The 19,187-nt window shown below is 39.8% G+C and overlaps 1 protein-coding gene across 4 annotated transcripts in view; it reads right to left on the reverse strand.

Moving 5' to 3' along the window:
• FILIP1 (filamin A interacting protein 1) overlaps nt 1-19,187 on the reverse strand; it is a 106,564-nt gene that overhangs the window by 57,096 nt on the left and 30,281 nt on the right. For all 4 annotated transcript variants that reach the window (XM_030447073.1, XM_008490611.2, XM_030447071.1 and 1 more), the window contains exon 2: nt 6,290-6,568. In XM_030447073.1, coding sequence (XP_030302933.1) covers nt 6,290-6,562 — 273 coding nt within the window. In that variant the 5' untranslated portion in view covers nt 6,563-6,568. The remainder of the gene's footprint in view (nt 1-6,289; nt 6,569-19,187) is intronic.

The raw sequence follows: 19,187 nt of genomic DNA on the forward strand, positions 1-19,187 counted from the left end.
ATGATAGGCTCAGAGGATCCTAAACTATTTTAATCTAATTAATAAGGCCTCACAGTTATAAGCACTTATGCAAAGCTACTCTACATGCACTTTTCTCTGACTTCACCTGTTCCTTGCACTCTGGCTCCTGTCTAGCTTCTCAAACTGTGTGGTATTGCTTATGGTTATTTGAAAATTCCTTCACTCTATTATGTTCTCTTTCCTCTGGTGCAGAGGCATCTTAGCACAACTTTCTCTTCTGGCTTTTTTATTCTGCTATATATTTTCTCTTCTGATATTACCCAAAAGAAAAACATCTGGTTTCCACCCACCCGCCTATTTCATATTCCTCACTTGAGCTTTCAGGCAGCTCAATATTTAATAATATTAATGCAAGAATATCAAGAAAAGCACAGAAGAAAAAATATGAATGTGTATGGTGTTTTTAACTAAACAATACCTAGGTGACTATCACATTACTGTTGCAACATCTCGGGAAATTTGAGTTCAAAAGAAAAGCAGTATGTGGCCTTCTGTCAAAGTTTACAAAGTTGCAGCAAGAGGGAAAAGAGAGGGAGGAAGAAACACCACAAGTAGAGCTACAGGGTCAAACCAATCAAACTGCCAAGTGATGAGAAAGCCAAACGAAGCTGTATTAGCAGAGAAAGGGAAATACTAAATTCACTGTACAAGGCACCTGTGAACTCTGTCCTACTGCCCTGTGTCAGTTCCAGGTACAGACATCAAGATGAACCCAGGGTGTAACAGTGCTGATCAAAGGGTGATGGAAGATGTGGAAAGCCCACCTTGCTAGAGGAAGCTAAATGGGGGTGGCATGGCAGACACAGCAAAACATAGATTCAGGGAGTATGAGACTGCTGTCTACAATCAGATCAGACATTAAGCAGTAGGGAGAGAGGTAGACTTTTCAAAGTATGGATGGTATATAACAGTTTAGTGAAGGTTTCACTAGCTGTAATTGCAATTGCATGAGAAATTAAAAGACATAAATCTGCAAAATCCTAAAGCTTTTCAGTTCTGGACCTATTTTCCAATAGTACTAGTCAAGGTAAATAACTCACCTAGTTTTATACCACATCTTGATAAATTCATGACAAAAGTTAAATGAAATGCTTGTCTAAAGAAGTAGCTGCTGGGACATGATACACAACAGATCGTGTAGAGTTTTACTTCCAGGACACTCAGGAAAATGATCAATCAATGCATCTACATCATGAGAATGCAGAACTAACAAAAAGACAGAATAGGGAAAAAGGTCACAACTACAGGAATAAAGAAGAAGGGAAAGAAAGCTGAAGGGAGAGGAAAAGTTAGATCTTGGGAAAGTGAACAGAACAGATTATTATAAAATAGAATATATTAATAAAATATGTAACTCTAGAATTTTCCTTTTCCCCTTTGCATTTACAAAGCTTGGTTTTCTGAAAGAAAGATAGTAAAATACAAAAAATACCTTTAAAATTTTAGAAAAGACTAGGTATTATATCAGCTATATCCATGTGATTACCTGTTATTTGAATTAAGAGAGAGGATTTCCCTTGTACCAGGCCACTGGTATCTAAGTGTTTTGTAAGGACCTTACCAGAGAGAACAAAGAGCCTTAGGTCAGAGGTGAGTCCCTGAGGCACCTTTGCTACCCCTTCTTTGATACATCCTAGTCAAGAGGAGGAACCTGCAGCCCACTTGAATGAAGGTGAGCTCTTCCTGGCTCTGTTGGATGAGAAAACTCCTTCCACCCATGATAACCCTATTTCAATCACGAGCAACCATCCCCCCCTCTACCTACCCTACAACAACCCCTCCTGTAGCAGTTGAACCCACCAGTGCAGTCTGCAGAATGGTAATCAATGGCACAAATGCAAGTAACCTACTAACCCCAGGCTTGCAGTCTTAATCCTGGAATGTTTTCACTAGCAGCCTCATCAGAGGAACCAAATCAAAGGAGAAGTGTTGGCTTTTAGCCAGGACCAGAGACATAAGGGGAACACACCTTACCATGGGGTGTGTTAGCTGTTGATCTCCAGGCAAGGGGAGACATGTTTTCTATGCTCTCATTAGGATATATCTCAATCACTCTGGTGCCCTTTGTGAACACACAAATTAACAACTAAATGCTATCATAAAGAAATGCAGGTTATAGGAAAGGGCTTCTTTGACAGTAGATACATTTGGTCTTTGTCCCTTGAAGCAGGGATGCTATGCAAAAAGGTTTTTAGGATTATGTGCTACACAGAATTGTTTTGCTCCAAAAGTCAGGCCAAGCCCAGTATCACATTGGAAGCCTGAAGATTTCTCAGGAATCATGGCATGTGATTAATCTACATCTAACTTGTATTTTATGCACATTGCGCTCCAAGACATCATGTTTCACATATTGCCCATCCAAATCTTCAGGCCTGAAGCAGAAGAAATTTACAGCTGATATTTTCATAAATATTCCATTTATATCCCACACCAGTGCCCAGCTCTGGGGACTAAAGGTCTGCCCCTCTGCAGCACCAGGCTCCCAAAAAGCATTGCCCTCAGCCCTAAAGTGTGTGAAGAACCTTGACAGGAATGGGTGGCTAAGCTGCAGAGAATGAATGTCACCTCTGCACTGCAGAAGCACAATAAAACATGGGCTGCAATAAACGGCCCAAGTGGAAAGGTGGCTGCTATTTGAATTGGTGAGAAATACAGGAAACTGTCTCCCAAACTTAAATTCTGATCTGGCAATGGGCACAAAACCTGGCTAAGAATATTTTTTCCTTGAAAAACCCAAAGATTCGTAGTGGGATGCTGTCTTCATAAACAAATATTTATTATAATGTGGGTTTTTTCTAAATATGTAATAGATGAGTGAATGGTACACATGTATGAATACTGCTCCTCATTTTCTCTTAGGTCCCTAATTTGGAAATGTTGAAAATCAGTGTTAGTATTGCTGGAGATTAACACCTACTGCTACTCATAAAGTATACAGGGAATATATTCCTGACAGCACAAAAATATAGGCTATTGGGCAAAAATCTGTGAACCATGGATGGGATATCATAATTTTAAAGATGCACACTGCCTGTGTTGCTCTGTAATTAATAATATTCATATGTTGATTTTACTGGAATTACTGTGACTACCAAGGAAATAAATACTGTGCCTTCATGGTCCAATTTATTCTACTGATGTTTGAAGTTGTATTTTCAAAGCAGTTTTGCAGAATTTAAAAATCAGAACATTTTTTTCAGGTATAGGAAGAAATCCTTCATGTATTTTTTGCCCCTATATATTCAGTATCATAGAATTAATATGTGTTTAAAGACCATGTAATCACTGGTTTGTTTTTAAATATATATATGAGCAGTGAGATTTCACAAGGGAAAAGACTCCACTGAGCTATAAGTCCTTTAAAATTAATTCCTGTCATCAGTTAATTTGTTTCCCACTCTCCTTCAGAGATGTACTTAAGAGCTCTCCTGACATGTATACTGGGACACATTTTCATTGCTACATCTTCTGTATATTTTTTCTCCCCTTTTGTTTTCTTACAAAATAAGGATTAGGCAAGGGTGACCTCAGCCATCTAGGAAAACCTTTCCTTCTCCATATTCAGTGAGTGCACAGGGCTCAGCCAGGAAATCTGATGACAGAGCAGAGACCAACATGGCCCTAGAAAAGAAAGCACAGGCAAGCCACCTGAGGGGTCATTATAATTATAAAAATAAAAAATTAAGACATTGACATCACTGTTAGGGCATGTTCACCTTCCAAATGAAAGGATGGGAAGTGAAGTTAGAAATCAAAAGCTGGTGAAGGGACTGGAGAATAAGTCCTATGAGGAGCAGCTGAGGGAAGTAGGATTATTTAGACTGAAGAAAAGTAGGCTGAGGGGCGACATTATTGCTCTCTACAACTGCCTGAAAAGGCTTCCGAGCAGTCACAGTCTTTTATTTCATGCCTTTCTTAAGAAAATGTTGGATATCTCTACATATACAGCCAGCTGTTATTCTCAAAACAAAATCTTCTTACATATGCCTATATAATGTTTCCTTTGCCAGTATTAAAATGGCTTCAAAATAGACCCACAGTCCAACAAAATGCCAGCCAGACCCCAGAGATGTCCAAGCAGATCTGAAAATGAAAAGCCACAAAATGACTCAGTGCATTAGGTCACTGTGACAGCCAGGAGCTAATACCAGAGTATTTACTTTGGCTGGAGTCTTCCTTGGCTCATCTTCCTTTGTAGCATCAAAGCCAGGCTCTCATCTCAAGCCAAAGTGCTGGAGCTTGCCCACTTCAGTAACAGTTCAACACAGGTACCAGGTAAATAACTAACTGAAATGGGTCTGTTTGGTTTGTTTGCTTGTTTTTAAAAATGAAATTAAAACTCCTAACAAAAAGAATAGTGATTCTCTTCCCTGTCTGTCAGTATGGAGCAGAATAACAGACATTCTCTATGTCTACTAGCGTGGCTGTCCTCACAATCATCCCTTGGTGTTGGGAAGATTTAGCAGCACCTAAACATTTCTGTGGGGTCTGTGTGTACTAATACTCCTAAAAGCATTGTCCAGGACAATGAAAGTGTTATCTTGGTGAGGATTTTCAGGATTTTACAGTGCAGATGGCAGCTATATCCACCATGCCCATAGGAATAATGAGAAAATAAACAATCCTTTAAAGGTTGTGTATCTTCCCCACAAAATAAGTCTTGACAAAGAGCCACATTTCTGTGTATTGAACAGGACTATTACTCAGAGAGTAAAGTCCATATCTATTGCCCTTCACAACACTGACTTTCTCCACCTCCCCTCTCCAGACCACAAAGGTGACTTCAGGTTTAATATTTCTGAACATGAGCATGATAGCTTTCTAATGAGATTTGGCTCTATTCACCACTGAAGTTGTATGTTAGCTCTATCTTTTAGGAAAAGACATATGGAAGCTTCTGTATAAAGGAAAATGAAGCACTATAAAAATGAATACTCTTCTAAATTGTTGAAAGCTTTTAGGTCTTTTTCTTTTGCAATATTGCATTCCATAGATTTTCTTGTTCTTTTCCCACAGCTTTCAGTGCAAAATGTCTATTCTCTGTCTGTGTGACTCTTTTTTTTTTTTTTTTTTTTTTAGTTCGAATGTATATTTCCTGAAACTTGAAAGTGCCTTCTGAAAAACTGAAGGTGAACTATGTACAGGAAGATGATACTTAATGACACTTAGTAAGATCTCAGAGTTGTGCTAGTGGTGCACTCATATACCAAAGCAATTAGCAGAACAGTTCCTTCTTGAAATTAGGCAAGACAAAACAAGTCCAAAGTTAAAGTAAGAATGTTATCAATGTGCATTTCAGGGATGGAGCAAAGATTTATATGAAATGCTAAAACTAGAATAAAGGGATTAAGACAACATGTTTTCATACAGGTTGTACAGATTTTATCTTCTTGTCCATAGATTCAGTGAAAAACATCACTGACCCAAAAGGATCTCTCTCTAACTTTGGCAAGCAGTCCTACTGCAAAAGGGGATGTTTTGAAAAGTCAGTAGTCTTTATATTGATTTTTTGAAATACCAAGTTTCAGCTCTTTATTTTTAAATTCCATGAAGGCTGACAGTCCCAAGAGTTCAATGATTTATTAGCAATTATGAGACTTCTCAAAACTGGATGGACATTTAGAGGACAAATTAAGCACAAAATCCTTGAAATCTGCCATTAAGGATTTACTATGGGGCTGAATAAACATGCAAACCAGGACAACTGGGAAACCTTTCAAGTGAGCATTACTCCAAGAAATAAAACTAATGGGTCCTTCCAAGGAAAGGAATATGTGGAGTGCTGGATGAGAGGTGGGACAGAGCTTTGTCTGAGCCCTGAACAACATATCTGAATCTCCAGAGGGACCAGGGGCCATCTTAAGACCCTTTTCAGTGTTACTGATTTGCAGATTTCTCTCTTGTATATTTGAATTAAAAATTTTAATTACACTCACTATATTTGCTCATCTATTTCCCTCAAACTGATTCCTCTGTTGCTGTTTTTTGCCTCTTTTTAAGTGTTCAAGACCTACAGATTCCCCTGGCTTTATCACTCCTGACTGGTGTTTATAATTTCTTTTGCTTTGGTAGCTGCAGGTAGAAATGTTAAATAAAGCAGTGCTTCAATGTGTGACTATCCTGCTAAACACCAGCTACTGCTGCTCTCTCCTTATGGTCCTTTGCCTTAAATTTGCACGTCCCTGACAGTGGAGTCCTGTGCTTTTTGAACAACCTAAAATAAAAGGGTACATAAAAAATACAATTTATGAGGTGTTTAATTTACCTGCAGTTCTCCTTCCATTATACTGAGGAGTTTTATCAAGTCCTCTTTAGAAAACTCTATGGACTTCTTGTTCTTTCGTTCAGTAGGCCCAGGTGATTTTGAGTGCCGCTTGACAGTTGCTGAAACCATGACCTCATCTTCCTTCCGATGAGGTTTGTTCTTTTTCTTGGCATCCTCCTGAATTTTTTCATTCTCTGCATGGCTGATGACAGGCTTGGAACTGGAGAAGTGCCCATTAGACGAGCTTTCTCCACCTTGGTTTCTGGATCTCATCCCTACCTAGAAAGAAACAAACATAAAGATGCATTTATAAACAAAATTACTCACAAAAAGCCACAGTGGAAATACTGCCTTTTGAAAGAACAATGATCTAAAAGACTGAAAAATACTGTTATGCTCAAGAGGCAGTGGTAGAAAGCTCAAACATTTCAACAACTCTGTGTGTGGCACACAATGAATCCAGGGCATTAACTATACATTTAACAATGTTCTAACGTAAGAATAACCATTTTCTTCAGCATGTCAAGATGCTGATATGAGTTTGAATATGTGGAACTTAAAAGTGATGCATGAAAAGTACATTGTCCAGTGTTCCCCTTCCTTCAGTTCATATTTTGATCATTCATTTGAACATTTACAATTCATCACTACAAACAAAGTAGGTTGTTAAATAGATCTTATTTTAGCATGATATTTACTTGAAAGACAGGACTGTAATTATCTTTTAGAAAAGCATATTCTTTGAGCATAAATCCTCTGTGAGTGGAGGGTCAATGCATGGCAAAGGCCACTTTATAGTTTCCCTGAGTAAAGGAATGGTTTGATTCTAGGTAAATTAGAAAAATGTAGAATACAGATTAAATCAAGGGATAAACTCCACCTTAAGCTAAATAGCACATTATAGTATTAGACAGCGAGTGCTATAAAAGAAAGCTGAAAAGAAGGTTTTAAAAAGAGTGCAGAGGGCATGAAACCACCGAGAGGCAAATAGGCAAGATCAACACAGTTCTTCCACTAGATTAAAGGCTTCTTCGAAATGTCAGGTGGTGGTTACTGTATGCTCATACCACTGTCATTTTAAGCACTCTTAGACTATGGCTATCATAGGAAATGAAAAAGTGACAGCAAATGCTACTTAGCTCTGGTACTTGACTTGTGCAAAATTTTTAACACACTCCTTGGCACATTTTGGTCCAGGAAAACTACCACTCTCCCAAACAATCCTGGGCTCAACTCAGGAATTAATCCAGGCAGGGTTCAGATCCAGCCACCCTGTTCTGAAAGAGAGTATAATTTGGTAGAATGAGCATGGCTGGATTGTGCCATGGACTTCACACTAGGGATGTGATGGGGGCCCCAGGACTGTTTAGTTTACAAGTAACATAGCCATGGTGTCACACCAAATATGGCTGTGAAAATCATCCTCCCTGCCTATCCTCATCAAACAGTCTTCTCTGATTCCCTCTGCTGAATAGCATCCAGCAATACCAAATTAAACAACTTGCCTTTCCCATCTTTTCATATTTCTTCTCTTTCTTACCCGTCAGCTCTTTTCAAGTTGTTGTCCACACAAGACATTCAATTAAAATTAACTTAATTTGCTTGTCTGTTATCTTCTCCTATGTACATCTCTTATTTCCTTCCCCTTGATCCTGCAGATTGGCCATGGAAATTGCTAGCACTTAAAATCCCATTTACCCTGATAGGTTTCATCCTGTGTCACCAATTAACAACTGCATAGAAGGTAAAGTGGGTTCATCAGCATGTAGTTCATTACTTATCATTATTAAATACACATATATAGGGTACTAATGTATTTAAATATAAATCCATATTGCAATCCTGTCACCTTCCTATGTCATGCTGAAGTAAATTTTTGTAATTATTTCAGTGTTTAACTGTAGAAATACTTGATTATTATTTGTAATCAAGATAATTTTTACACCCAATACGAAGGCAGTAGTGAATTTAGGCTTGGTTCAGGGTCAAACTCAGAAGCAAAAAATCAAGTTTGTCTTCTAAGAATTAGATATTCTTCATCCCATTATTCCTTGTATAACAGGCAAGGGAAATCATCAGTTTATGTTGCTTTACTTGAATGTACTTTTATATATGGCTTCCCAGTACTTTAATTTTTTTCCTAAATCCTATTTATGTAAAAAAACTCTAAGAATACTAGAAAATAAAATCTGTATAAAGAAATATCTTGCTTTAGACCAACTATAGTCTAAGCAACTGGACTGAAGAAAGCTAAAGAACGTATGTTTGAAACTTTCCCAGTATTCCTATCAATAGAGCTAATAAAAAAATATTCTACTGCTTCCAAATCTTTCATCTCTCTTAAATTCATCTCTGGATTTAGTTTGCCATTTGTACATCAGTCAAACAGATGCTTCTCAATATTACTAACCTCACATACCCTTCTGATAAGGAACTCAGAGCAGCAGTTTACTAGTGACGGGACAAAACCTGACATATATGGGCTAATCAACTTGGTTAATTAGCACTGGGCCTGCTATGCCTTGTTACTTACTCAACTCAGGCCAGTGTTATAAATGTCTTGCTCACATTAGTCTTGCATTTCAGTAGTTTCACAATCAGCAGGAAGACTGTCACTTTATTATCATTGGTCACTCATGTCTTAACTTCATTAACTCAGTGGAATTTGTCCAGCAACTTAAATGGGGAGAGAATTATGACCAATTTTTTCAAGTGAGAGGGTTTCACGATGAGATTCTTTGCATTGTAGGTCTGCTCTTATCCAAACAATATGTGATACAGGTATACAATGGCCCTTAATTTCCTGAATGCTTATGCAGTGTGTTTTTCATCAAACAGTTTGGATTAAAAACATGAATTACACTTTCTAAAAACAGATCTCCATTATAAGCATGAACAATACCTGAGAACCTCAGGAAATCTTTTAAGTCTCAGGTTTGTGATGGAAAAATAAACATTGTACTATGTTTCCTCTCAGATAGGACTTTTCAATTTGTTTAACTTTAATGGGTTTAAAACTTTCCAACCATGCTTCCTCTCAGGAGAGAGCACTTGGGATTCAATCTGTCTCTATTTTCTATGTGTTTCCCTCTGATTCCCTGAGGGTCACAGCCTCCAGCCACTTTCATCTCTAAACCAAACCTATTTGTCATGGTATACAGTGAATGGCTTCATGGCTGTAGAACATCCTACATGTTTTAAGAATAAATATTGCAAGTCTCTCTCACATATGTTTTCCAGTGGAAAACAGATTATTACATTACAGTATATTCTGCTTAGTAACATGCTGCATTAGTAATTTCTCTGTAGTAAGATGACTCAACTGTTAGTCATGAAGGTGCACAATTAATTTTAAATTTAACACATGACTAGTTGAGATACATCATCCACCTTAAGCATTGCATAATCAACCAGATGCACTTAGCTGGTTATGTTAGACTTCATGAAAGGTGGTGTTTCACCCTGTCACATCATAACTCAAGACAACCACTTTGATCCATCTGTTCTGTGGGAGCTGGGATAACAATTCATGAAGCCTTGTAAAGAATGAGTGGTTGACTATAGGTTTATAAGCATGCTAACAGAGAAACTCGGAATTCACATTTAAAGTGTACCTTTACTTCATGTAGGTCATTGTGGTCCACAAAGTACAAAGGCAATTTTAATTTTAATTTAGTAATACAGTAGCAGAGCAGCTTAACCAATTGATTAAACTTCTGTATCAACTGGCTAGTTAGACCATGACTGTAACTGAAGTTACTAAAGGTCAAACTTGACCTTTATAAAATTTCTTTAGCACATGTAGATCTATTTTTCAGCAAGTCTTACATCACAGTAAGTGTGGCAGACAGTCTGTCACTCTCAAGGATGCTGCCTATAACAGCCTTTCTTTTTGTAAAGGCCTGCCAAAAGCAGTGTAACTCGTAACACCTACTCTGTCTTCAGCTATGATGCTGAGACTTTTCCAACATGTTATCTAAATGCAAAAGCGCTGTGTGCTGAAACCAGAGACACAGGTGAACTCAGGCTTAAATGGTGACACAAAGGGCCAAAGTTTTGATATTCTCACAGTAATTTCCAAGGAACTTAAGGGGCATAATCAACGACATGATCCAGCTGTTGTGCAGTGCTCCAGCAACACAAAGCAGCTGTAAGGATGATTGAGCTTTAATCAGAGCAGCATGAAGTAGCCAGAACATACCAGTGATCTTGGCTGAAATACTGTGTGCCGGAAAGGAGTGCTTAGTATTACAACTTTGGACATCTGTCTGTATTTCTGATGCCACCATGATAAAGAAGAAAACTTTCTGACCAGTTGCAGGGCATTATTTCAGTAGGCAGATTCCAATATCCCCCAAATTTGCGTCTCTTTTTTTTCACTGGGGTTCCAAAACTGATCCTTGGGGACACTGCCAGTCTACCACTGATAACAAATTCCTTCCTGCTGTCTGCCCTGATTATGTCTCTATATCTTGCAGCATTACTGATCTGCTGAAGGGGTTGTGTTCCCTGAAGAAAGAGCTGGTATTATTTATAATGAATTTAGCATTTAATATATAACTCTACTATTTTTTCCACCCCTCATCATATTGCATATTAAACTGGAAACCTTTCTTAAGAGTCCCCAGTCAAACAAGAAGCCTTTTTATGATCAGTCACTGTAGAGAAACAAGATGAACCAGGTGCCTCAAGTTGCCAGGGAGTGGGTGTGAGTCCACCTGTGCCTGATTAGGACAGGCCCCCTATTACCGGGGGACCAATAAAGGTGGGACACACACCCACAGAGAGAGCTTACTCTGGTGCGAGGCAATGGAGAGGCCAGCAGCTTGTTGAGCCTCAGGAGCAAGAAAGGCTCTCCCCGCTACAAGTCACCTTGATTTCGACATTTATTGGCTACTCATTTCAATATGTGCTCACAGCATTGGTACTTGGCATGGGAACTCTTCGGCTTCTCCTCTGTTTCACCCATTTGGTAAGCTTAAAGCACAAAGGACAAATGCTATGTTTACTTGAGTCTGTATTGTTGTTCTGGGCATTGGTCCTTCAGCTTTCACAATGCAGCACTCCACACAAGATTTTATAAAATAACCTTTATGTTAGTTTTACTGACATCAGGAGGAAATCTGTGAGGAATTTGCTGAGTAGAATGTCAGGAGAGGACAGGCTGCATGCTGTTCCAGACCTTTCTCCTGTGAATGGCAATTTGTTCTCCCTATAGTTCGTGACATGACAGGTTAGATTAGGCTCCATTACCAGCACTATTAGAATCAGATAACGCAAAAGGGTTCTTTGAACTTAACATGTAGTCCCTCCTGCTAATTGGACATGCTGATTTTGGCTCCATAGTGCTTTTTCCTTACAATAATAATAACAATAATAATGTTATAAACCACACACACAGAGAAAAAAAAAAAAAAAAAGTTGATTTACAGCCATGATATGGATGTTGCCTTTGGCTATAAATCTGTAGTCTGGAGTTCAGCTACAGATCCAGCTGATTAAGACATCACATGAAAGTGCTGGGTTTCTGACAGGCTAACAATGTATTGTAGGGTCAGTGCAATTTGGTTATTTGTAGCCAAAAATTGGAACTGTTCCTTAGCTGTGATGGGGAGCTGTATCTTTCAGAGGCTCCACTGCAAAGACAGAGCAAAGCACTGTGGAGAAGCGCCTGGTACACAGGGGAGATTGATGAGAACTCAGGCACTGAGCACGCCAAATCTCTGCCCAGTGATTACCCATCAATGCATAGCACCAGGAGAGATAAAGAAGTTAAAATATACTCCAAGTGGACACCAAAAAATATAAAAAAACCTTCCATCTGATCTGAAACACCCCATAAATGAGAAAGAAAGATGGAAATGTTTTAGTGTCAGTCTGTATTTGCCAGTCATAGATCCCAACAAAAACCCACCAAACAAATTTACTAAAAAAGATTATACCTTCTCAGATGTCAGGAACAGAGGAAAATAGGGATGAAAAATTGACCTTGTTGGCTTAGAAGTCCTCAGCAAAAATCACACCAGATGGGGGTGGATGGCTTTAGACTCAAGGGATCTGCATAGCTGGAACTAAGACTACATGGCCTCACTGTTGTGGCTTTCACAGGACAAATATGTAGACATCCAAGTTTTCACACCAGCTCAGAGGCTACATAAAATTAATAGGTTTATTATTAGTTCTTGCTTAACATTAGTTATTCCAGGCTGGTTTTCTGGACCCCGCAAACATTCATTTTTATTGTTTTGTCTAACTTGAAGAAATAAAAAGGAATCACACTATCAAGAAGTTGTGCTAGGACTGGTTAGAAATTGATGGCTGCATTGTGCAGAGGCATTTGCTAAGCATTGCTGCCCAGTTGGACTTGGATGCCACACGAAGCAGACGTGTGTCAGACTCCGGATGGTGTGATAACCAAACAACACTGTGCCAAGGGAATGCAGACCTCATCCTTGGTTTTGCTTTTGCAGATGACTCCAGGGTTTGTTTAAGTCATGCTGGTCAGAGGAGAGTGCTAAATCAACTGACTAATACAATGAAGAACAGAACAAATATCTACCCTTAGCAATTCTGGAGTTTCTTGAATTTCTAAACATTCATGCCTAGAGCACTAATCCATTGTGCTCTCTAACCCTACCCTAATCTCTTGCCCCCAGATGCATCATGACCCATCTCCACGAGCAAACAAGAAAAGGTCTTTGTTCCTTCTGACAGTATTATATGTTCAACATGGGCTTTTGTGAGAGTGTGTGCTAGCTGCTTGCCCTTGCTGTTGAAGTGTTGGCATGGAGGTATGGATACTTTATGAATCAGGGCAATTTTCTATTCAGCAAACAGCCTGAATAACCACTGGGCTGTAATTCTTAGACTAGGGGAGGACTTGTGGCTGGTCTAGCTACATAACAGTACTACTGCCTTCATCCTTTCATCTGGTTTGTTTGCAATGCTGGAAAAGCATTTGTCATACAGGTGTTATGAGAAGCAATGCCTAAGCATGCTTGTTGAGCCTTATGCACTGAAGAAAAAAAAAATGCTCATGCCATTGTGTTGATGCTCCATCCATAGTGGGGTTTGTATCATCTGCATTGGGAGGGATGCTCCCACCCTGCAACCCTTTGTTAGATGCAGCAGATTGGGCTGGCCGTGGGCTGTACCTGCAGCCTGTGCTTGAGACAGAGGGTGAGTCCATGGGATTGCTCAGAGAAGACCATGCAGGAAGGAGACATTGCCCTGTGGCAGATGGATGTCACTGGGTCTCCCTTATTTTGTCATACCATACGTGGAGTCTTATCAGTGGAGGAAACTTGAGCCTGTTTAATTATAAGAATGAAATATGCCCCTGTTAAGGGGATCTGACAAAAATGCAGTGACTGTTTTAGATTCAGGACACAGATTATTTTCTTCTTCTATCACATCATCACTATCTCATTATTCCTTAATCTATTTTCATAAATAGAACTTTGCTTTTTACACTGCTTCCAAATAGTGTTGAAAAGTAGAAAGGTTAGAGCAGACACACTTGTTGATGTAAAGCAGGGGAATCAGCAAAGACTTTTTGCTCTATCAAAGATTTATTTTACTACTTTTAAAATTTATTCTTATAACAATGGAGCATAGAAGCACATGGACTATATTTACCAAGGATTATATCAACAATAGTTCCTTTGCTTGAAAAAGAAATGAGAGGAATAAAGGTAAAATTGTTCTCAAGAAGAAAAGGTAAAAAGATTTAAGGAAATTCCATATCCAGGAAGCATTCTGAATAGGTATAATCTGCATGAAAGTAGAAAAGGATTTAACAAAGCTGAAAGAGGAAAACAGTCATCGCTAAAGCAGATTTATACCCCTTTAACACAATTTTTCTTAATTCCAAGATAAACTCTTCTCTGGCTAAATTATGGCACAGATTTAAAAAGAACAGAGTTTATGATGGTGTAATTCCATTAATTTTGTCGTTTTCAGGAAAACCTGTGGTTTCAGCTGGAATACTTTTACTTGAGTAATGCGTGCTGACCAACTAAGGGAGTAACATAGACTTGTTTCACAAAGATTCGTGTTTCCCAGGCTTCATCTGGAAAAACATCTTGGATGCATGAGGCATGAGGAATGATAAGCTATTAGATCATCATTCAGTCAAAAAAAAAATAAACTTTTATATATCATTCTACCCTTGTTTTGATTACTGTGCTTCCCAGCTGCCAGAAAGTACAAACAGGAGTCATTGAGAAGAGACAGCTCAAGTAGCTGACACCACTGGACAAACACGCTGCTAGGGCTGACGAGGGTTTGGATATTTATTCTCCAGAGTGACTACGTGGCTGAAAGGCACTGGCCACGAGCAAGGTAGGTGGCAGGAGTGTTAACTGAGTGTGATGCAGCCTTTCCAGAATGTTTCAGCTAAGCTGGGAAGACATGGTAATAGGTTGGTTCCTACTCATCCCTCTTGCAGCCTGCTGGTGTGTCCTTAACCCAGGACTACAACTGATCTGAAGCAAAAGCATGGATCTTTGGAGGAAAGAAATGCCCCTATGTACCTTGTACCCAGCTGATGGAACCTGTCTCGAGACACAGCCACTCTCTGAGGGCTGGATGAAAATTAAGCTCTATCATGATTCTTCACAGATTGTTTTACAGTTTTCTGCTGGTTTGAGTCGTCATTCAATGGAAAATCAAACTGTGAACTTCACACGAAGATCAAGCTTTCAGTCCAAACCCACTAAACATTCTGTTTACCAACTGACAGCCAGGACATGCCAGGAAAATTGTAAGAGATGGGATGGAGATTAGCTGGCCTGCCAAAGATTTTGCATTCCTGCAGCTGGGCAGCCTTTGGTGCTAGGTAAGCATTAGTCATTTCATTTTGTCAACAGCATAGAACTCAGCTGATAACCTGCAAGATCAAGTATACTGTAGACTTATGAACCACGCTATGTCTCTCATAAATAGTTTCTAAAGACAACTCCTTCCACAACAGAACATTTCCTGCTTCCAAGATGGCAGGGAACTGCTGAAAGCAGCATAAATAGGACCAGGCTTCTAATCATCACAGCTCTTGCTTCCGAGTCCCTTGTCCCTATCTCTACAATGACCAACAAAAATACCTAAAACTGATGTATCACTGAGGGAAAACAGTATGGAAAGTGAAGTCATTCTGCCATCTTTGCAATCCTACTTTAACCTAGAACCAAAGCACAGGGCAAATAGTGAATGCAATTAGGAAATGAGAAAACTAACTTTTATTAGCTTTTTACAAAATCTGTTTCGACCTTTCACTATAAATTTTTTTTTATTATTATTTCAAATTTAACTTGTATCTTAACAAATCAAACCTCAAAAGAAAAATTCAGGTTTTGGGTCAAGGAAAGTATTTTCCTGCCTCATACTGACCAGATGTGAATCGTGAATCCTGTATTACTTTCAGTCCCCATGATTTGCATGGCTCTGGTTTTGCCAAAACCATTAAAAACCTACAGCTACATTTTACACTTGACTATTTTATCCTTTTGTTTTATAAAAATTACAAAAAAAAAAAAATCACGGTGTAGATATCCTTACAGATTTTACAGCAAAATGAAAAAAAAACCTATACAGAGGGCCTGTATTTTCTAGAAAATCTTGTCTCCAAGAGGCGCCAGTATAAAAAAACATCTGCAGCATCTCAAATTTCAGCTGTCAACCAAAGCAGGGAGCAAGTTCCAAATCTCTCAGTGACTCCTTTGTAGGAAGTTTCAGTTGTTGATAGATGCAGAGTACCAGCTTGCACATGAATGCCTGGTCCTGTGGTGAGAGGTGAATTCTACCCCCTCCATTAGACTGGGCTGCCTTCCACCTCCTAAATGGTACCTCCTCTGTGAAGTTTAACTGAGTTCAAAACAAGGAGTTAAAAATAGCCTCTGATACTAAACCTGCCCTTGAGTTCCACTATCAATTTTGATGGTTTTACAATAATATTTTTCCCGCTGGGAAAACAAAACAAAACACCGAAACAAAACAAAACAAAAGGAATTTTCTGGCTACATGTATCTGCAGATTAACCATGTCTAGGATTGCTCTCTGACTGTGTGGCCAGCTGTCCTGGAAAATCCTACAGGCTCTTAAGCCCTCTTAGCATCCATAACATGTTGGCTACATCCACACTGCCCGCAGTGAATTGCTCCTAGACCATGCTGACTTCTGAAACACCCTCTCAAAAGGTTCAGGAAGGTGTTAAGTGGCTTGGCCAAAAGTGTGCCAGGGACCACTGCAACAATTTAATAAGAGAACAGACCTTCACCTTGAAGTATCTATGCTCGTGCCCTGCCACTGTTTAATTCACAGCGTTTCCTTTCCACAGCCTGCTCCTTGACAAACAAAGAGAATGGAAAACTAATCAGCCGTGCAAAGGAAAAGCGCAACTCACCATAAATACACAGTCTGTAGAGAGAAAATAAGCAGAGTGGTGGGAAAACAGAAGAGAAGCTGTGTACTTCCAAGTAAGTTAAGTCAAGGCACCCAGAAGAATATTTCTTATTCTAGAGGCATATTTTTCAGTGCTGCTGAAGGATGGTCTGGAGATAAGAGCAGTTCAGCAGGGGTCAGGAGGAGACAGGGCAGCTGAAGCAGAGAGAGAGGTTACACAACACCCCCACTCCACACCAAGCTTCCCCTGGCTTTTGCTGGGCTAGGTGGCACAAACTGAGTAATTCTGCTTCATGTCACTGATAAGAGGACTAGCTCTTCCAGGCTTCACAGCTGCCCTTGCATAATTCAAAGCCCTGACCTTCACTTGTCATTTGTAAAGGGGTGAAAGGAAAGGAGAAACTTACTTCATTCCTGGCAGTGCCAGCCCAGTAACTGTCATTATTTCCCAGTAACCCTGCAGGCTTTCCACTGACTTCAGAACTTGTGGCAAAGAAAGTAAAGAAGTAAATGTCAGCCTAACTGACTTAAATAATACCAACACCTCATACTGACAGGGAACAACCCAAAGAACTGCAGATATCTCACCTGGGCATGGAAAATGGCCTCATCCACTTCAATAGCTTTCACTGAGAGAAAACATATTTACATGCCTCTTCTAATATCTTTGGTTTCAAAATCCCTTGAAAATTTCTTCACTTCAACAGAATGAAGTGGAAGAGTCATTTTGCATACACAGGTCAAGCTGGTTTGACCTTTTTTTTGAACTGTCATTGTTGGTCTGCTCAAATCTTCATCTGGCCTTTTAGTTAAAGCAAAAAGTCAGGCTAAACTGAAAACATAACACAGCTACTTTGAGAGAAGGAAGAAGCAAATAAATATCTCTGTGTGGGTTTGGTCTGACTTAAACATAACTAAACTTACCTGCTGCCAGATTCAAGTTGCTTTCATGTTTTAGACTTCTTAAAATCTAATCTCAACAGAGATAAAATCAAATTGAATTCTGCTTGTCTTGTTGCAGCTACCCAAACACCCTACTTTACTTAGCTTTAAAAAAAAAAAAAAAAGGCTGGATTTTCTTTTTTTTCCACTAGGATAGAGAAAATATCCTCAGCTGCTTTTCTTAGAAAGTAATTTCAGTTCAGAGCCATGGAAAGATATTTAAAAGAACTCCTACAAATGGCGTGGGTGTTTTACAAGACTACATGAAGATAAAATCATCTCCACTGGCACATATTCACACTCTTCAGCTTTAAGTATCTCACTTGTGTATCTGAGCTCTGAGTTCAGGTTTCATTTGTCATCTCCAGTGTCTTTGAAATGGAGCCTGAGCTCTCTGAGGTTATGTTAAGACTTCAGACCTGTTCTCCTCCTCAGTCATGTAGCTACAGTGACCACTACTGAACCCTGCCATGGCTCCTGTCTGTCATGAAATGCATCCCCTGACTTTCTTTCCATGAAAAAGGTGCTGAGCAGAGAGCAGTGTAGCTCCAGCCTCCTTGTGAGAGATAATGGCTGGAGAACACTGCTGAATCCTGCCCCTTGGAAGTGCTGGGAGGTCTCAATTTTGCCCTCTGACCTCTCTAAAGAGGCTGTGCTCCTCATGTGTGTACTTCAGTTAGCAGACTGATAAACTGCCCCTGGATCCATAAATGCCTCATCACAAAGGCTGATTTTGCTGCTGGGTTGGGAAGCAATAGCAGGTATTTGGCACCTTGTTATCAGCATTTGACACAGTGCCACATTTTGGTGGCAAATGTTAGGACATGACAGAGGCTGTGGGACTGTGCCCACCACTCACAGTCCTGCTATAACCAAGCCTGGCAGCCTCGTGTTAATGAAGTCACAAACTCAAGAGGTTTGTGCTGTCAGGCTGGATTATCTACCCAGCTCAGAACACAGACTGCTGCTGCAGGGACACTTCTGGCTGAGAGGAGCAAGGAACCCAGTATTCCTAAAAACTACTGAAAAGAGTCAAAAACTCATCCTTACTGAACTCGCTCAGTGGGAAATGAAGTCATTTCACAGAATCACAAGATCAGCCAGGTTGGAAAGGATCTGTGAGATCATTAAGTCCAACACTTGATCTATTACCACTGTGGTTACCAGACCATGGCACAGAGTGCCACATCAGTCTCTTCTTAAAAACCTCCAGGGACAGAGAATCCACCACCTCCTTGGGCAGCCCATTCCAATGCCTGATCACCCTCTCTGGAAAGAATTTCTTCCTAATATCTAACCTAAACCTGCCCTGTTTAGGTCTGTGCCCTCTTTCTTGTCTTACTGGTAGCTACTTGGGAGAAGAGACTGACCCTCCCCTGGCTACACCCTCCTTTCAGGGAGTTGTAGAGAGTGATGAGGTCTCCCCTGAGCCTCCTCTTCTCCAGGCTGAACAGCCCCAGCTCCCTCAGCCCTTCCTCACAGGACTTGTGCTGGATCCCTTCACAGCCTCCTTGCTCTTCTCTGGACCTGCTCCAGCACCTCAGTCTCCTTCTGAACT

The sequence above is a fragment of the Calypte anna genome, chromosome 3 (assembly GCF_003957555.1).
Source record: "Calypte anna isolate BGI_N300 chromosome 3, bCalAnn1_v1.p, whole genome shotgun sequence".
NCBI classification, from domain to species: Eukaryota; Metazoa; Chordata; class Aves; order Apodiformes; family Trochilidae; genus Calypte; species Calypte anna.